This window comes from Penicillium samsonianum (genome assembly GCF_028829775.1).
Source record: "Penicillium samsonianum strain IBT 33392 chromosome Unknown utg000002l_segment0_segment0, whole genome shotgun sequence".
NCBI classification, from domain to species: Eukaryota; Fungi; Ascomycota; class Eurotiomycetes; order Eurotiales; family Aspergillaceae; genus Penicillium; species Penicillium samsonianum.
Window position 1 is genome coordinate 2,160,914 of NW_026643260.1, and position 18,150 is coordinate 2,179,063.

Sequence of the window (18,150 nt, forward strand, 5' to 3'; positions counted from 1 at the left end):
ACGAAACTTGAGGATTCTGCAGCTGTGTATAGCAACTCTGACAGTAGATACAAAAGCGGTGGGCATCTTGTCGAGTTATACAAAATTCCTAATAGATACCGCATTGTCATTTTTGGATTAAAACTGCTTCCTACAAGTCCTCGATGATCTCTCGATCGAACTCAGCCCCGCCTTCATTAGCATCCTCTTGCAATATCTTCTCAATGACCTCCACATCTTGGATATCCCAGAAGCTTCGGCAAGCTTCTACAAAAGCTTTTGATGAGGCTACCAATGCACTTTCTTCGACAGCCGCGAAACAGAATCGAAAGAACAAATACCCATGATCATCTTGAATATTTCTCGTGGCCGCAAAGTCTCCGCCAGGAACCACCAGAATCCGATAGGGGTGCTTAGTGCAGTAAAGCCATAATGCTAGCATTAAGCGCCTTGGATCAGCATTTACTAGTGGGTGATTAGAAATGTGGACTCGGACCCAGAGAAACATGCCACCCATGGGCCAGTTGAATGAGAACATTTCCGTTTGACCATGTTCAGATGATACATGTCGGTTCTCCTCCAATACTGTTGCCATTGCGATCATTCGACGTTCATAGATGGAGCGAAGACCTTCGAGCCAATTGACCCAGCCATTCAGTCCCCAGCCCGTAGGTCTCTCAATCGAGCTTACTGTGGGCTCAGTAAAAGAAGAGGTTTCAAAGTTCCCGAGAAGTTGCATGACTATAGCTTGGACGAAGCCAGAGGGCTGCTGGGTAGTACTATCGGTGATCCTAAAAAGCTGCTCGCAAACACTTGGCTGGGCGGTAACCCATCCGAGTCTGCATCCCGGCGCGATGGTTTTGGAGAAAGAGTCCAGCCGAATGACTCGCCCGTCCCGGTCAATACTCAAAAAGCTTGGAACAAGCTGATCAAGGAACCGGTGGCCTGTGGATTTACCGCCTAGGGATCCCGTGCAATAGTTGTGATCTGTATCTGTTGGAAAGTCTGTTGACATAGGTCGGCCTCGGTACTTGGTCGTTGTTGAAAGCGTGGACGGGTAGTATAGGTTCCAGTAAGGGTCATCCTCGATCAGAACAAGGTCATATCGTGAGCAAATTTCGTACAATTCGATCCGCCGTTTGAGGGAAAGCACGCCAGAAGTGGGATTTTGACCTGTCCTAGTTCTTGTCAGCAAGATGTAAAGTTTGCGGGGTATCAAGTCTCACGGTATGATATATACCACATGTGGCCTCTTTCCCCGTGCAGAATTCCAGTTTTGGAGCACGTAGGACAGACTGCCATCTCCATGTGCTAACATGCCTTCTGTGTCCATTTTGACAGGTACCACATTGATATCTTTTGGCTTGATCTGTGCGATTGGTGGCCCATAAACAAATTCCTCGACTAGTAGGCCCTCGCGATCTTGAACATCGTTCAGATCTTCATTCCATTCATTGAATAGAAGTTCAAAGACTTTAGAGAGACCATCCGCTGACCCACCATTGATCATGACATCTGCCTGACCTTCATAAGGTATATTTGGGTGGTACACCGTGTTCACTAGCTTTCGGAGCCATGCATAGAGTGGTGGATAGCCCTGGGCACTTCCATATTGAAGGGCACTGTCAAGATCAACTCTGTGCAACGAATTCAAGCCCTGGGCAGTTCGCGGGATGCGAATTTGGGCCGTCAAATTGTCTGCACTCCCCAGGTTGACACCCTCGCTGTGGTTGTGTAAAAGGCTTTCCGGTCTGACGAGTGAAAGGTCCATACTTTCAAATGGGAAGTTTCCCGAAAAGGGTAGGCCTAGTGTTGAATTGTCAGCCTTGAGGTTCTCCTATTAATTCCCAAGGACTGGGCTCTAAATACCGCCAGCGAGGTTTTTCATGTCGGGGTGACGCAAAAACCTGTAGTATTCCTTGAGAACATTCGGTAGTCTCTTTTGGGAGCTTCTCGAGAAATGACCTTTCAGGTCTAACGGCCTGATGCTCGATTGAGTCATGGTTGTTTCTGGCTATGCCAAAGATGCAATTCCATCCAAGGATCGTTATGATTGTTGAGAAATGATGTTCTGGTAGAAGAGCACGAAGATGTGAAGTTTTTATAAGATATAAGAAAGAGTGTACGTAGTACAAGAAGATGGGTTGACTGGTACAAAGGCCGTGCCTAGATATAATTGGGTGGAAATTGGTCGGGGTCCACCGGAATCGCATTCTCGCAGTCTCCTTCCTCACTAGACCTGGGGGGTTTTCATTTCCTCTATGCACTGACAGCGACATTTCTATTACACACTAAATCTCTGGCAAATGTGGCACCGAAATTTTACCCTATTGTGTCCGCTGGGTGTTCGCCTGCCTTCAGCGCTATCGGACTTTCTACCTAATAATATTTACTAGAGGTTCATAGATACTTAATGAACGTCGCAGTACAATCAAAGACCATTAAATATTCAAGCTCCCTATTCTTTTTGCACTGAAATCGGTACAAAATGTCATCCATTGTGAATCCGAATGCACAAGACAGACAAAGAGATGCCAATTCCACCCTGGAGCCCATGACACCGGATCACGAGAATAACCCTCAATTCGAAGGGGAAGCCTTCTCAACTGAATATCCTGAAGGTGGTCTATCGGCATGGATCGTGGTGGCCGGAGCATCCATGATGATGGCCTGCACATTCGGGATGATGGGTACTGTAGGGGTTCTACAATCTTACTGGGAGACACACCAGCTGCAAATGTATTCATCCAGTGAAATTGGATGGATTTCGTCCCTGTTTGTATTCCTCAATTTGTTGCTGGGTGTGCAAGTTGGTCCGCTGTTCGACCGATACGGCCCGCGATGGATCATGCTCATCGGTTCCATACTATACACCTTGTCCATCTTTCTGTTGGGATCTTGCCAGGAATATTATCAATTCTTACTCTGTTTGGGTATACTGGGTGGAGTTAGTAGTGCGCTTGTGTCAACTCCATGTCTGGCTGTTATTTCACATTGGTTTCATCGGCGCCGTGGCACTGCGACTGGCATTGCTATGGCTGGCTCAAGCCTTGGCGGCATAATTTTTCCGATTATCTTGAGACCAGCATTGGAGAAACTTGGTTGGGCGTGGGCGCTCAGAATGCTGGGGTTTATCGTGTTGTTTTTCCTCGCTATTGGGAATATGTGCATCAAGAGCAGGTTCTCGGTGAAGACGCAAGGAGGAACTATTAAATTGGAATGCTTTGCGGATTCTCGATTCATATGGGCCACGATAGGCGCCTTCTGTATGTTTTCTCAAATTAACATACTAGACGATGCGCTTTATTAACGCATTCAAGTCGCCGAGATAGTTCTTTTTACATCCCTGAGCCTGATACCATCATATGCCCTTGCTCAGGGATTCGGCCCGGCCACTGGGTTTTATTTATTGTCTGTGTTTAACGCGTCTGTATATCCCTACTGGAACTTCCCTTCGGCCTCCAGGCTAACAATCACCACAGTGGATCGGGTTTGGGTCGATGGCTTTCAGGATTGGCCTCTGATCACTACGGTCGATTTAACACAATATCGGTGATCATGACCGTTACTGTGCTTTTTATTTTCGTCTTATGGTATCCATTTGGTCGTTTGATTGGTGTGCTGTATCCTTTCGTGTGTTTACTCGGTTTTGGTACAGGGACTATCCTCAGTTTGACGCCCGTATGCATCGGTCAGTTATGCAAGACGGAAGATTTCGGGCAGTGGGTTGGAACTTGCTATTTTGCTACCAGCTTCGGGTGAGAACCAATCCTCTATATCTATATCAGTGCTTCATCTGCTTATCCTTTTGCTCTAAGGAGTTTGATTGGGATCCCAATTGGTGGACAGTTGCTACAAGTAGCTGGGGCTTCGAATCTGGTCGTCTTTCTTGGTGGTATTCTTGTCATTTCTACCATCTGCTTTGTGGTAGCGCGTTGGGCATGTTTGGGATATTACTGGAAATGGGTTATGGTCATATGAGATACAGTTTAGCCATTCCATTTTGAGAACACCAAGAAAGCAATAAAGAAGCCACGGTGTAACTTTCAGAGCTGTACCACAGATTGTGTAGAGCTTTAGCAAGTCGAGTCATTGGGAGCAACAACTTAACAGAAATAACAATATGTTAACGAGACCACGGACACGAGCGAGGCCTAACCCTTCATCACAACATCTTCTTCGACCACTGTCAAAGCCTTCGTGGTCTCGTAGGAGCTTTCCTTGGAATGGGCGGGGGACATAACGGCTGCTCGGCGAAACATATAGACGAGTAAGCCAAGAGGGGCCTCGAAACAACCATCGCGAACTACCACCATATGCTCAGACCACTAGTATAGGTTAGAATAAGGATTTTAAATGATTTGGAATAGCTCACCTTAGAGTCATTAGAGATTTTCAGGAACCAGAACACTGACCCATTCGATGCCATCCCATAAACAGTGCAGTCTCTCTTCGGGAGGGCCTTGCGCTCCCTATGTATACAGCCTTTTAAACGGGTTAGCTTTCTGATATATAATACGATAGGTATCGTCAAACAAATACTCACCCATATAACCCAGGGCTTGCGCCACGCCGGACTCAATATCGGCCTTTTTAGCCTCCACAATGAGTACGTTGAGGCATATAGCCTCATTTTCGCCGTACCAAATTCCATAATCAGGACGTGCTGAGAGCATGACCTTTTCACGCTTGAGAGGTACCGGACCATGTTTATATGATCTCTCAGTTTGGACGTTGATAGGCTGGGCGTGGGGGTGGTAGGAGGAGGCGATGCCGTGTGCATTCAGAAGGAGGGCGTCAATGATCCAGCGGGTAGTCGCTTCGGTGGAGGGGGAGCGACTAGACGCCCCATCAATGAGGGCCAGTGTTCCGACTATATCAAGTTAGCGCTATACTTCATCTGCTTCTTCTTTGAGCTCCTTACCTAGGATGGGAGGGAGTGGGATTGCTGTGACCTGTTGGAGTTCGCGGTCTTTGTCGTGCTTTAGGTCGAAGGCTTTGACGACTTCTTTTAGGGACAGTGATGAAATCGGCACGGTCCGGTATTGCTGGGAGGCCTTCTCAACCTCCTCAACTGTCTTGCGCAAGTGGATCTCGTCCAATTTACGGTCGAGGTAGTCTTTGACCACAAGCTTCAACTTGTTCAGCAAGGAACCTTTTTCTGTAGGGACATGCTCTGAGGCCTCTCGCGGGCTATCCTTGAGCTTTGGGGGCATTTTTGGCAGCAGTTGATGGAGAACCGTGGAGATTTGATACCGAAAAGGGCAGTTGATGAAAAAGGAAAAGTCTTTGATGAATGTGTTGGGAAAACTTGGAAAAAGGAAGAACACAACAGTTTATGGGAAAGGAAAATAAAGTTTGGGGTATATACTTGCCGCGTCTGTCTTCGGGTGCGGAGCTCTGCTATTTCTTCTGGCTGAAGACTCGGAGAAATATCACCTGCCCCCAGGTGACCTGGGCAGGTGCGACACCTTAGCAAAAGCCAACCTTTTACTTCCTCTCATCTCTTCAACCTCCCCTCTCTTCCACATCACTTACCATCTCTCTGACATCCTTTCCCCCCAGCGGCACGTCCGATAGGCCTTGGTCGGTTTTTCAGGCGAGGGATGACATCGAAGAGACGGACAAGGAGGATGATGAGGAGGAGAATTGATCTTGTTTTTCGCTTCATGGGATAGCCATGACTTTCTATCTTCAGGCTAGAATCCCATGGCTCAATTGATATCATGCGGTTCATGAAAGCTTGCTGTAGTGCAAGTGGCAAGTGGCTCTATGCTTGTTTGATACCTTTGTATTCAATATTAACGGAGAAAAATGAGGAAAGAAAGCCAATAATACATTTCTCTTACCTTAGTGTTATTGTTCATTGTAAACGCTTATACACACCTTGAATTCAATCGCCGACAGCCGTTCCTCCTCGTTGTGAGATCCCCCGAACCCCCGCCGGCCCCTACCCCACCGGAGGTTATACAAGCTCGAACTACCGAGATGAACGAAAACCACAACGCAACGAGGAAAAATGATCTCAGAAGCAGAACAAAAGGTACTTGACTTGTATCTCCAGCTTTATGGAGTGGATTACTGACATATTGTGGCTGAAAAGACAATCAACGAGCTCCAGGCGAACTGGATTTGGGTCCCAAACTGGACTGACTCTTCAAGCGCGAACACAGCTGGCAAGATAGTTCACTTTACGCGGAATGTTGATTTGTCGTCGCGACCGACGAAATCAGTACTTCATTTCTCAGCCGACACGCGTTACAAGCTCTATGTGAATGGGAAGCATATTGCCGTCGGACCGACTCGCAGCAGTCCGTTGATCTGGTACTATGATACGCTTGACATTGCGCCCTACCTAAAAGAGGGACAGAATGAGATTCGATTTGTGGTTGTCCGGTACTTCGCGGCTTTGAGGAGCGCAATGCCCTTTGTGCGGACGCCTCTTCCAGGCTTAACAGTTATTGGAAATATTGAGACAGGCGGGGAGGTCATTGATCTTGCTTCGTCCAAGAGTTGGATGGCATCTGTGGATGAAAGCATTCAGTTTCCGATGGGTTTGGCTGATGATGTGTTCCTTCATGTAAGACTGGCTCAGGATCGAAGCCCTCCTGGATTGCACTGACATTTCTTTCATAGATCAGCGAGCGCATTAATCCTACAACCTCCGGTCCTGCTGTGAGACCGTTTGCCTACAAGATAAAGACGCTCAATGGCGATATTCCACCCTGGCATTTGCGCCCACGCTCTATCCCCATGCCCGAGTCAACGTCAGCTGTGGTAGAAACCATCAGAGCATGCGACAGTGCGATCGAGGCCAGCAATTGGACATCCTTCTTTGCAAGGAATCACTCTCTCGCCCTTTCTGCGAGCTCAACTCATACCCTTGAAGTGCAAGCGGATGTTCATTCGACCGCATTCCTTCGATGGGCCTTCAAGGCAGCCAAAAGCACTTCTCATATCAGACTCAAAGTGACACACTCAGAAGGCTATGAGCTCGAGCCTCGATCGTACCCTTTCTTCCGCTCCAAGGCCGACCGACTGGATGCAAGTGTCGGCCACATTATCGGGCCATACGACGAGGTGACACTCGATCTTCCCAACACCGATACTGTCGTCTACGAGCCATTCTGGTTCCGAACCTTCCGTCTCCTGAGGATCGAAATCACTGTCGGCCCTGAGCCAATCGAGCTGATATCATTCGATGCCACTCAGGTCAACTACCCCATGGCCGTCAAAGCCAGCTGGAAGGAGCCCGGCGATGCCCACAGCGAGCAGATCTGGGACGTCTCCATCCGGACAATGCGAAACTGCATGTTCGACGGCTACTCCGACTGCCCGTTCTACGAACAATTACAGTGAGCCTCACAAACTTCCCAAATTCATACCCCGGCTAACAATCCAGATACTCCGGAGACAGCCGGTCCGTTGGTCTATTCCACTACCTCCTCTCCGGTGACGACCAACTAATGCGCCAAGCAATTACAAACTTCGCCGCCTCAGTCACACCCGAAGGACTCACGCAGTCCCGCTTCCCCTCACACGTACCGCAAGTTATAGCCGGATTCTCCCTATATTGGATCCTGCAGGTCTGCGACCACCACCTATACTTCGGCGATACCCGCTTCGCGCGAGGCTTTATCCCGCGCATCGACGGCATCCTCGACTTCTTCGATGCCCACATCGACGAGCTGGGTCTCGTCAGCGGACTGCCTGAAGTCGTTTGGCAATACGTTGACTGGGTGACGACCTGGGGAGCCACAGACGACCATCCTGACAAAGGCGTTCCGACCTCCGGACGGGAATCCAATCGTCACACTTATTTCAGTATGTTATATGCGTGGGTTCTGCAGAAGGTTGCTGGTCTGGTGCGTGATGTTGGTCGGCCGGGACATGCTGCTGAATATGAAACGAGGGCGACATCGTTACTAGAGGCTATTCGGACTCATTGCTATGATGGACAATTCTTTACCGACTCGACGGCGGATGTTGCCGATGAGCTGTCGTATTCCCAGCACTGTCAAGTTTTCGCTGTTATCTGTGGAGCGGCGAGGGCCGAAGACTCTGTGCCGATCTTGACTGAATCGTTTACAAATGATCGCTTCTCAAAGTGTTCGTATATGATGCGGTTCTATGCTTTCCGGGCACTTGCTTTGGCTGGCGAGGATCTGTATGAGGCGTTTTGGGAGAGGATGTGGGCGCCGTGGCGGGGGATGCTAGTGAATAACCTTTCGACTTGGGAGGAGGATGATGTCAGACAGAGGTCTGATTGTCATGCTTGGGGGAGTGTGCCAATTTATGAGTACTGTACTGAGCTGGCGGGTGTGCAACCGGTCGCTGCTGGCTCGTCGAGGATATCTTTCACGCCTAGGCTTCGGTTGACTGGGGCATTGGAAGCGAAGGTGGCGCTGGGTAAGGAAAATCTAGCTACAATCTCATGGAAGCTCTCTGGAAATGAGAAGATTGTCGAGCTTAGGCTTGAGAAGGCGGTTGGGGTTGTGAGTCGATTGCCGGGAGGCAAGGAGGAGGAACATGGGGTTGTGGATCGTCTCAGCTTTGTTTTTAAGGAGTAAAATAAAGTCAGTGTCTTTCTCAAGTCAATAGATAATGAAACCAAAGATGTTGAGATTTATATTGATCAATCAGCCTCAAAACATGGAACAGTTCATACCTGGTGGGAAGGACAGTTGGAGAGATACGATAAACAGTTCAATTAATATTAAATAGCCCATAATGTACTATTCCATCTTAGTCTCTTCCTTTCCCTTACACTTAAGCTGTAACTGCCATCTCATGGTCCTCGCGTTGCTCATCCGAGCGCAGCTGCACTTCAGTGACATAACCCTTGAACTTCCGAAGGTTGACCTTCTTCTCGAACCTGGAAAATAAAACGCATTAGTCACGTCTATTAAAGGATATCAGGTAAAAGGTTGACATACATCTCATCAATCTCAGCCGGTGTGCGGCGTGTCACTTCTGGAAGAATGAACCAAGCGATAATTACCGCAAGTGTACCTGTACCTGCAAAGCTGTGAGAGACAGAGCCTGTCAGTATTTTGCCGTGGAAAGCTGGGCTTGAACAAGATAACAGAAGAACTCACAAGAAACCAGTTTTGACACCCCAGTGTGAGACCGGTGCATTATTGATCATCAACGGCGTGCAGAAACTGAACATAATAGCGACCAAGTTCGAGGATGCAAGAGCCCAACCTGCTGTCTTTGCACGCAAGCGTTGCTGGGGGATCTCAGCGGCATAGGCATAACCAATAGCCGACGCACCAGTGGTGGACAAAGTTGCCAAACAAGCGAAGAAGATCTAGGCACAGTTAGTAAGTTTGCCAAAGATACAGGCGTGCTGAATTTTCAAGAATGGACCTACCAGAAGTGAGCTTGTTGATGGCTTGGTATAATCGAAGCAGCCAATAATCCCGAGGCACAAAACTGACACAGATGTAACTGCATAGGGGTAGATTGTCAACGGACGACGACCAAACTTGTCCGTGGTGACAGCAGTCATCATCATAGATATCAACTGGACACAAGATAGAATAACCGTTACCATGAATGGATCTTTGCTGCCGGCATATTGGACTAGAGCAATTAGCACGAACATGAAAGAAGGGTATAAAACCATTAGTACTCACAGAAATATGTAGCGTAGGTGTTAAACACGGACAAGCCGACAAGCTGCTGGGCAATCTTAGGCCAAGCAGCAATAAAGAAACGGAGGCGATTGCGGCCCTGAAACACAGCCCATGTTCCCTCTTCGGAGTTACGCTCTGCGAGGATACGCTCCTCTGCAATTGTGGCAGTCATGACTTCCTAAATTGGATGTTAGAGCTTGATTTAAACACGATCGACAGGGGAAAATGACGTACAATCTGCTCGTCAACACTGTATCCCTCAACATTGCCATTACACCTAGTTAAGACTTTGGCTGCCTTGTCGATTTTGCCTTTGCTCACGAGCCACCAGGGTGATTCTGGGATGAAGACGAAGATGATCATAATGATACCAACCATAGCCCACTGACGGTAGCAATTGTTTTAGTGAATATGTTGACCATGAAAGCTAAATGATAGACAGGAGATACCACGAACCTGTGTATAGATAGGAACCCGGAATTCATAACGGTCCTTTGCGCTGAGTTCCTGGAGTGCGACTGAGGCGAAGATCTGGCCAACCACAAACCAGCTAGAAAGAATCAGCAAATAAAAACCCAGAATTGCCATGCTCTTAACTCACAAACTGTACGCGTTGATATAGAAACCTCGTAGCTGAGTCGGGGCGATTTCCGACAAGTAGAGAGGCAAGGTGGATTGCAGCATACCGACACCCATTCCAGAGAAGAGTTTCGCTGCGAGCCAGTGATCCCATCTTGTTGCAAAAGATTCAATAAACACGCTGACAACAATGTCGAGCCAGATTATGTAGAACGCGATTTTCCGACCGAACTTTTCCGTGGCATATTGGAGGAGCTGGAGAGTAGTTAGTGACATGCCAAACCAACCTTAGAGATCCAAAAGACGTACAATTTGACCGATAGTTTGACCGGCGGATTGGACACCTCCCCATGCAGAGATGTATTTCCCTGCAATGATCGATGTGCCCGGGGACGCCATCTGTCGAATAAAACCTTTGTTGGAGACAATACCGCCATTAAGATTGATTTCTGTGATTGAATCAGTATAATTCAAAGCTAACTGGTCGCGAAAGCAGTAGCTTACGGTAACCATCCAGCGATGCGCTAAATGCCGCAGTCATCGCAATCAGCGACACGGTCTTGAACCGTCGCACACACTGCCAGACACCAAGGTCGTCTTCGCGAGATCGCATAATGGGCCCCATGCTCTTCGTGGGCATGGCATCTCCCTGGTAGGAAGAAGCATCCTCGATATTTTCAGCGTTGGCCTTGGAAACATCCATCGTGGATATAAGTAGACAAAGTATGTGCCCAAGGAAAGAAAAATCGCAAGTTTCTATCAACTGAAGATGAGTAGCTGGTAATCTTTATATTTCCAGCTCTTTGGCCGAGCTTGGAGCGCTAACAAGGACCGGTTTGCCAACTCTATTTACGACAAGGAGCTCAGCTACCTGGACTACTGTGTGGGACTCCATTAACAAATCAGAACCTACAAGGCTAAATCCGCGTGGTTCATTTGCCGACTCGCTATTTTACAGGTTCTCATGGGTCGTTTTCAGCGTGAGTGGCTGTTTTGGCTTGTGAAAAAAGCTTCCTAGTGAGTGCCCAAATGAGCGGCAATTGTTTCGCTCTGAATTATACCGAAGCTATTAGCTAGTGGCTGACTATCATTTATGGAGAGACTAACAAGATGAGACAAGGCTTGGAGCTCATTATGGTCTCGGGGTTGAGGCATGCATCCCTGCATGGACGATAGTGTTGCCTCTGGCTATTACAACCCTCGAGGAATTGCTCTAAACCAATATTTGTTTTTTATAAGCTTTCTATTCCTACTTTACTACTCGCAGAGCACACAATGGATATTCAAAAGGAAAATTTGCTATTGAATTGAATGCAAAGGGCCTCTACCCCGCAAACTCCCACTAGCCCTAACTAGAGATTCCCCGGCGTAGCGCCTATAGGAGGAAATCCAATCCCCACATTCCATCCTGAATCTTGGACCTTTCGGGCGAAGACTGCCCCGAATTCCTTTCTAGGAAACTAAGACCGAGTAATTACAGGTAAACCAAAAGAGCTTCTGAAGCTGCAACAGTGAAGGTTGCTTTCCCGCCGGAGACAGTCACTGTCTCCACGCTCTCTGTACCTTGAATAGTGCAAGTGCCATTGACAAACGTCTGACCTGCAACGGTCGGGTTTTGGCCCTGATCAACCCGAGACGTGGCGTAAGGGGCAGTCAGCCGTTTAGCAGTGACACTGGGGGACGTAAGCCCAGACAGGGTGTATGTCTGCAACGAGCGCGTTCCGCTGGTAGAGATAAAGTAATCGGAGTTGTAGAGAAGGACCCGGACAGGAGTGCCAGCCTTGTAGATGGCATAGGCTGCGTATGCTGTATCTTGGGTATCCAGGGGCGCAATCTGGTCGGCGTTGGCGAGCGCCATGGTGGCGAAATAAGCACCATAGTAAGGGGAGCCCATGCTGTAGCGACCCCACCAGCAGTATTGGCCTTGAGGGTTAGATTGTGGTAAGGTAGTAAGAATTGATGGAGAACTTACAGTTTCCAACGGTACCCTGGTGGAAGTAGAGGGCATTTGTGCCCATCAGGACGGTCTGCATCACGTAGTCCAAAATCCAGAGAGCAGCACCAAAAGTCGGGCTGATACCACCACCACCTTGGGTTGCTGGGTATTTGTTAGCATTTCCATCAAGTGACAGTGAGCTATAGCATACCGGAGTTGGTCTCGCCGAAGATATGCGGCTTGCCTTTGCCAGCAGCAGCAGAGATTTCAGCAGCATAAGGCTCGATCTGGGTGGCAATATCGCTGTGGCCCATGAGAGCGGCTAGGTTGTAGGAGCCAGATGACTGAGGATAGTTGTGAGAGCAATAATCCTTCACATGGTCATCCGCATCACCTTCTTTCGCTGTAAGGCTGACGAGGCTCATGGGTGAAGTGCCAAAATAGACACCTGCTGAGATGATAGCAGTTGCAGAGAGATTTCCGCACACCGCATCTTGCCAGTTGACTTGGGATGCTTCATCTGCTGCAGCTGTCCAGGATGCACCATTGGCAATAGGATCGCTATCGACGAAAACTGAACGCTCAATTAGCGTTTACACAACCAAAGGGAAGTGATTAAAGACCTACAGTTGGGCTCATTTCCCAGTTCAATGGAATATAGGTTGTCCATTTTGCTCTGGACAAGAAGCGCGGCCGAAATTGTGTTGGAGATATCATCCAAACGGCGATTCAATCCAATAATGACTTCTCCGGCATAGCTTGCAGCCAAAGAAATAAACGATGGTCCGTAAGTCAGTGTCTCGGGCGCAGCACCTGCGCTGGCCACTGTATAAGTGACAGCCTCTGTCGACGAGCTATCATACGTCGCCCGATCCCTACGTACTGTTAGCAATATATATTAACCCGTAACAAGGTCATACATACTGAGTCGTGCCTCCGATCCTCATCGGGGGCCATGTTCCTGTCAGATCCTTCAGGTTCTGCAGACATGTCATCGTTGATTCGACCTCTTGAATGTACTTTGGGAACGCAAAGAACTCCAGACTTTACAATGAGTAAGTATATCCATCAATGACTTGGATCGAGACTCACGATACACCAACTGGAGCTGCAGAGAGCTGCCCACTCGAGTTTGAAGGCGGCGATGTAGGAACATTGAAGCTCAAGCCCAAAGCCGAAGCCGCGAGGCCCAGAAGCGAGGCTGAGATGGGGAGAAAAGTCATGACCTCGAATATCTTCGATACTGGATGAGATGAGTTTTGAAGCTGAAGGAATTCCTGCACCCGAGACAAGATGAAGCTCTCAAGTATATCTATAAGGAAACAATCCGGGGACCCCACATTTCAGCCACTAGTTTCATGTCCTGATCAGTATTTTCCATGCCAAATGATAGACATGCCCTATTCCTATCCAAGCAAGAAGGCATTTGGTCACATACAGGGGTCGGCTATTGACGGGCTACATTAACCCGAGTCCTGCAGATGAGATCTTCGCGTGATTGGGTCTAAAAGTAAACAATTTATTTACTTCTTTCATACACCAAATGCTCTGGGCAGTTAAGCTAGACACCATACAATTGGTTAGGCCAGACCGGTGGAATGAGCAAGTATAAAACAATAGTGTGCTTAGAGATTAATTGACCAAATTGTCTGCCTCGTTAATTCGTTGCCTGTTTATTGCTATCGTTCTAGCCCAGACTTCAAAGCTAGTACCTCCAACCATTTACTCTCGTCTTTTAGAATACGTAAACATTAAGGATGACCAAATTAATAATAAGATAGTTGATTGAAAAAGGAGTGCTTCCTTTTCCGAAGATCTATTCTGAGCCACTACGCAGCGTGGAGACTTCCGGTGGTAGCCCAGTATACGTTATAGTTGTATCCCTGAGCATCATAGAACGCACTCAGTTTAACCTTTTTTCCGTCTGCGATGGATGTGAAGTCAAGGCTAGAATCCCCGGAGCGTTTGATAGAGTCAAGGGCGAGAGTAGGAGTCCTACTCAGTGTTTGGTCTCCATAATTGCCACACAAGACAGTTGGCCCATACGCAATTGCAACCATACTTGAATTGTCATTTGCAGCCACCGTACGCAGAGTCATGGGAAAGCGGATCTCAACGACATCTCCATCGGCCCATGTGCGCGAGATTCGAGCGTATGTCCCAGGATTAGCTTTAACACCAGGCAAAGCTTTCCCATTCAGCGTCAGCTCTGCGCTTGATGCCCATGCCGGGATGCGGATATTCATTGTCCAGTCACCACTACCGAGGACTTCCAGTTTCGATTTATCGCCGACGGGGTAAGTCGTAGATTGTTTCAGGGTAATACCCATCTCCGGCCATTTCAAGACAGAGGACATGAATAAGTTGATAAACAAGGTCGAGTCATTGTAAAAGTAGATCGAATCCATCAACTTGGTGTTTGTTTCGAGTGCCGTTCCTTGACAGCACCAGAATGAGTCGTAGTCCGTACTCCAAGTACCGCCACCCCATGCGGGACCAACACCGCGGCGACCTCCAGCGTTGAGAGGGGTGAAGTAAGTGACGTGGCCATGGTCATCATGAGGATCCTGTTGGCCCAGCAGGTGGTTGAGTAAGGCGGTTTCGTAGAAATCGAAATATGCCGAGTTCTCTGAATCAAGAAGCCACAGCTCGCGCGTCAGCTTGAGCATGTTGTAGGAATTGCATGCTTCACATGTGTCACTGGTAAGATAAGCAGCGATGGCATTTGGAGCATGGAAGTGTTCGGCTTGGCTGTTACCACCGATGGCGTACGTGTGTGATTTGACGTTGATTTCCCAGGCATTTCGGGCAATATCAAGGTAACGAGAATTTCCAGTGGCTTTGTATTGGCGAGCGGCTCCAATCCACTTTGGTACTTGAGTGTTCGCATGTAGACCGTCGAACTGATCTTTGTTAGCCGCAAGGGGGTCGAATATAAGGGCATGATCAAAGCGTTGGGCAACGGTAAGCCATCTCTCGTTACCAGTTTGGTGGTAGATATCAGCCATCACCTCGTTCATACCGCCAAATTCCGTTTGCAACATTTTTTGCATTACATCGTAACTGAATGCTTCAGTACGTTTGTCAACCCAGCTGGCTAGGGACAGTAAGACGTTTCGAGAGGTAGTGTCATTTGTCAAGCGCCAGATATCGAGAAGGCCTGCAAGAGTCTTGTGCACCGCGTAGTACGGGACATTGCCGTTTGTCAGGGTGTTGTTCTCGAGTTTTGCGAAGTCTGATTCCGGAAAGCCAGATACATATCCGTCCGTGAAACCAGCAGCCTTGTTGTTGGCCTGACATTTTGCCAGCTCAGCAGCAAAGTAGGTCGCTCGATCATAACATGTTTGGTCACGGAGTACAGCATAGCATTGAGCCCAGGCACTGAGGAAATGACCCTGGACATGCGAGCGGAACGGGAAATCCGGAGCATCCCAGCCACCATTAGGCGTTGCCTGCTGTGTAGATAGTCCGTGGGTCTTCCGGAAGACATAAAGTAGTCTGTCAACATCTATTTCTTTCAAATATCTAAGGGTGCGGTCCTGGTTTTCCAGGAAGCGGTCTTGGGCCAATTCGACCCCGCCAAGATCGAATGCAAAAGCCTGGGCTCCAACATCCTTGATGTTTAAGTTGGATTTTCCATTGACGAAGGGGGGAAAGCGAAAGAAAAAAGTAGAACAATATAGCGAATGGTTTCTGCCACTCCTTGGAGTGTATCATTTTGAACTGCTCCGTTGGATAGAAAGTCTCGTGGAAAGGCCAGTTGATTTAGCTATTCAGCAGGCGTTGACTGAAACATGAGTGCAGTGGCCTAACAATGAGTTCCTTTTAATATTATATTTTTCCGGTGGGATAAGACATTGAATGTTCAACGTATATGCAATGCCAAGGACCTCCGCACGAGTACTCCGTATACACGGAGGATTTCCTTCGGGGATAGCTCTTGCGGAGAAGTGCCGCCGGTCTTCTAAGATGGGAAACATGCCGGAGGGTCGGTAGATCAATTCAATCAACTTCATATCCCTTGCTTATGTACCTTTCGACCAGAAATTGAATGCCCCGTTTGCCATTAATAAGGAAATAAGCGGTGAATTACCTCAAAAGTCCCTTGACATAGCAAATGCCATAAATTACAACTTGATATCTCAACAATAATATATGCAAAGCGTTCCTTATACGTTAATGCTTTTTAGGTGATAGCTAGCCTGTCTAGGGAGTTTGGAGAATTTTCATGACTTTGTGATTGCGATATATACATCTCCAGCTTCTACAACGTGGTTTTCCATACAATGATACTGAAGATTTTCGACTTTCTTGAAGTTGATACATAATATTAACAAGACTTATCAATAGCTACATACCAAGTAACAATGAAATCGAATAATATTGTGGTTGTTAAGATATAGGGCTGCCACCTACTGTACTAAGTTGTTTTAAATGTTGTATGGCTAGCTACGGAGTGCTCCGTAGACATATGTGTATTGCGATTCCCAATTATAAAGCCAGAGAAACAATAAGAACCCTTTTAGTAATCTAATAATTAATATATGATCCATATAACATTCTATCCCGAGAAGTTATGAACATAAAATAAGGATATTCTCGGTGAAGTGAAGATGCCGAGGCAAATGTGACCCAAATCCACTTTGTGTTGTCCTCAACCACTCTTTTCTTAACAACTTCGCCTTCTAGATTTCTAAATTTGGAATTTTTCTGGAATTCTTTCGCTCTTTATAATTTACGATGTTCCGTCGATCTTTTACTTCTGTTTCTTCTCTTCGACACATTTCCATCCCCTCCACGCTCTCTCCTTCACGACTCCTTATCCGCGACTCTTTCTCCGCTGCTCCGAAGCGACCCTATACCCGGTCCTACTCTACCGGTAAGCCAGAAACGGCCCAGCACCCTTTGCAACAGAAGAAAACTTACCCGGTAATATTAGCACCGAGTCCCTCCGCCTCTACATACCCATCTCCACCTCCCCAAGGGCAGCGCTCTCGTCTCCGGCGCTTTATCGGCTTCACCTCAATCGCCGTCTTCGCATTCACAATCGGTCTAACGTACCAAACCCAACGCACCCTCTCACGCATCATGGCCACCCCAACCGACGAGGAGACCCTAACCGCATTCATTGCCACCGACTCCGCAACCTCGGAGATCGATAACGCAATCCGCACCCACCCCGTCGCCGAGGCTCTCCGCGCGAACCCCGAATTCAGCGAATCACGCCCACACCTCACAATCCCAGAACCCTTGCGCGAACGCAACCTTACAGCCGGAACGCTAGCTGGACCCGGGAAGATTGTCGTGCCGCCATATGTATTCAGCGAGCGCGGGGGCAAGACCATGATCTCGCTCATGTATCTCGGTGGCGACGTCTGCGGGCACCAGGGCATTATTCACGGCGGTCTACTAGCTACGTTGTTGGATGAGGGTCTGGCGCGTTGTTGTTTCCCGGCTCTGCCTAATAAAGTCGGTGTTACGGCTAATCTGAATATTGATTATCGGGCTCCGGCTATGGCGAATCAGTATGTTGCCCTCCGCGCGGAGACGGTTAAGGTTGAGGGTCGCAAGGCGTGGGTGGAAGGTCGTATTGAGACTCTTCCGAGTGATGGGACGGAGCCGGTGGTTTTGGTTGAGGCTAAGGCTTTGTTCATCGAGCCTCGACAAGCTGCTGTAAGTTGAAGTTGAAGGGAAATTTTGACTTTTCCGGGTGGCTAATTTTTCTCCAGGCGCTCTCGAGTCTCTACAAAGTGGCGTGATTGGAAATCTCTGAAATTTCTGCATTTGGTTCCTGTTCCTGGTTCCTGGCGTCATGGCGAATTCAAGAGATTAGATAGATCTTTTATATTTGTATATGGGTTTAGATTGAATGTGTAAATATTGTATTTCGGATCTAATATAAAGGACAATATAAGATATAAGACTGTATACTATAAAATATAAAATATACTATAAAATATACCCCTGTAGGTATAAAAGTAAAAAGAAAACGCCAAGCAATGGCGACACCCCGCG

General features: G+C 47.9%; 9 protein-coding genes across 9 annotated transcripts; 3 read left to right on the forward strand and 6 right to left on the reverse strand.

Annotated features, from left to right (window-relative positions):
• Nucleotides 1-130: 130 nt before the first annotated feature.
• On the reverse strand, nucleotides 131-1,981 carry N7471_002665 (uncharacterized protein; the record flags this gene model as incomplete). The annotated part of the gene is made up of 3 exons (XM_057275385.1): nucleotides 131-1,157; nucleotides 1,206-1,785; nucleotides 1,849-1,981. The coding sequence occupies 3 exons, from the start codon at nucleotides 1,979-1,981 to the stop codon at nucleotides 131-133; spliced, it is 1,740 nt and encodes a 579-aa protein (XP_057140023.1).
• A 486-nt stretch (nucleotides 1,982-2,467) lies between these two features.
• On the forward strand, nucleotides 2,468-3,289 carry N7471_002666 (uncharacterized protein; the record flags this gene model as incomplete). The annotated part of the gene is made up of 2 exons (XM_057275386.1): nucleotides 2,468-3,245; nucleotides 3,273-3,289. The coding sequence occupies 2 exons, from the start codon at nucleotides 2,468-2,470 to the stop codon at nucleotides 3,287-3,289; spliced, it is 795 nt and encodes a 264-aa protein (XP_057140024.1).
• An 844-nt stretch (nucleotides 3,290-4,133) lies between these two features.
• On the reverse strand, nucleotides 4,134-5,195 carry N7471_002667 (uncharacterized protein; the record flags this gene model as incomplete). Its single annotated transcript, XM_057275387.1, has 4 exons — nucleotides 4,134-4,307; nucleotides 4,355-4,464; nucleotides 4,526-4,852; nucleotides 4,904-5,195. 4 exons carry the CDS (start codon nucleotides 5,193-5,195, stop codon nucleotides 4,134-4,136), a joined length of 903 nt encoding a protein of 300 aa, XP_057140025.1.
• A 314-nt stretch (nucleotides 5,196-5,509) lies between these two features.
• Nucleotides 5,510-5,846, reverse strand: N7471_002668 (uncharacterized protein; the record flags this gene model as incomplete). Its single annotated transcript, XM_057275388.1, has 2 exons — nucleotides 5,510-5,749; nucleotides 5,829-5,846. 2 exons carry the CDS (start codon nucleotides 5,844-5,846, stop codon nucleotides 5,510-5,512), a joined length of 258 nt encoding a protein of 85 aa, XP_057140026.1.
• Nucleotides 5,847-5,998: 152 nt separating this feature from the next.
• On the forward strand, nucleotides 5,999-8,549 carry N7471_002669 (putative rhamnosidase B; the record flags this gene model as incomplete). The annotated part of the gene is made up of 4 exons (XM_057275389.1): nucleotides 5,999-6,022; nucleotides 6,083-6,559; nucleotides 6,616-7,334; nucleotides 7,382-8,549. The coding sequence occupies 4 exons, from the start codon at nucleotides 5,999-6,001 to the stop codon at nucleotides 8,547-8,549; spliced, it is 2,388 nt and encodes a 795-aa protein (XP_057140027.1).
• Nucleotides 8,550-8,748: 199 nt separating this feature from the next.
• Nucleotides 8,749-10,902, reverse strand: N7471_002670 (uncharacterized protein; the record flags this gene model as incomplete). The annotated part of the gene is made up of 10 exons (XM_057275390.1): nucleotides 8,749-8,854; nucleotides 8,916-9,005; nucleotides 9,078-9,292; nucleotides 9,356-9,567; nucleotides 9,621-9,798; nucleotides 9,855-10,004; nucleotides 10,077-10,170; nucleotides 10,222-10,454; nucleotides 10,509-10,648; nucleotides 10,704-10,902. The coding sequence occupies 10 exons, from the start codon at nucleotides 10,900-10,902 to the stop codon at nucleotides 8,749-8,751; spliced, it is 1,617 nt and encodes a 538-aa protein (XP_057140028.1).
• Nucleotides 10,903-11,673: 771 nt separating this feature from the next.
• On the reverse strand, nucleotides 11,674-13,358 carry N7471_002671 (glycosyl hydrolase family 79 C-terminal domain-containing protein; the record flags this gene model as incomplete). Its single annotated transcript, XM_057275391.1, has 6 exons — nucleotides 11,674-12,122; nucleotides 12,172-12,297; nucleotides 12,347-12,709; nucleotides 12,763-13,010; nucleotides 13,060-13,179; nucleotides 13,228-13,358. The coding sequence occupies 6 exons, from the start codon at nucleotides 13,356-13,358 to the stop codon at nucleotides 11,674-11,676; spliced, it is 1,437 nt and encodes a 478-aa protein (XP_057140029.1).
• A 606-nt stretch (nucleotides 13,359-13,964) lies between these two features.
• Nucleotides 13,965-16,151, reverse strand: N7471_002672 (uncharacterized protein; the record flags this gene model as incomplete). Its single annotated transcript, XM_057275392.1, has 2 exons — nucleotides 13,965-15,749; nucleotides 16,026-16,151. The coding sequence occupies 2 exons, from the start codon at nucleotides 16,149-16,151 to the stop codon at nucleotides 13,965-13,967; spliced, it is 1,911 nt and encodes a 636-aa protein (XP_057140030.1).
• Nucleotides 16,152-16,875: 724 nt separating this feature from the next.
• Nucleotides 16,876-17,894, forward strand: N7471_002673 (PaaI family thioesterase; the record flags this gene model as incomplete). The annotated part of the gene is made up of 3 exons (XM_057275393.1): nucleotides 16,876-17,014; nucleotides 17,075-17,808; nucleotides 17,865-17,894. The coding sequence occupies 3 exons, from the start codon at nucleotides 16,876-16,878 to the stop codon at nucleotides 17,892-17,894; spliced, it is 903 nt and encodes a 300-aa protein (XP_057140031.1).
• Between the last annotated feature and the right edge of the window lie 256 nt (nucleotides 17,895-18,150).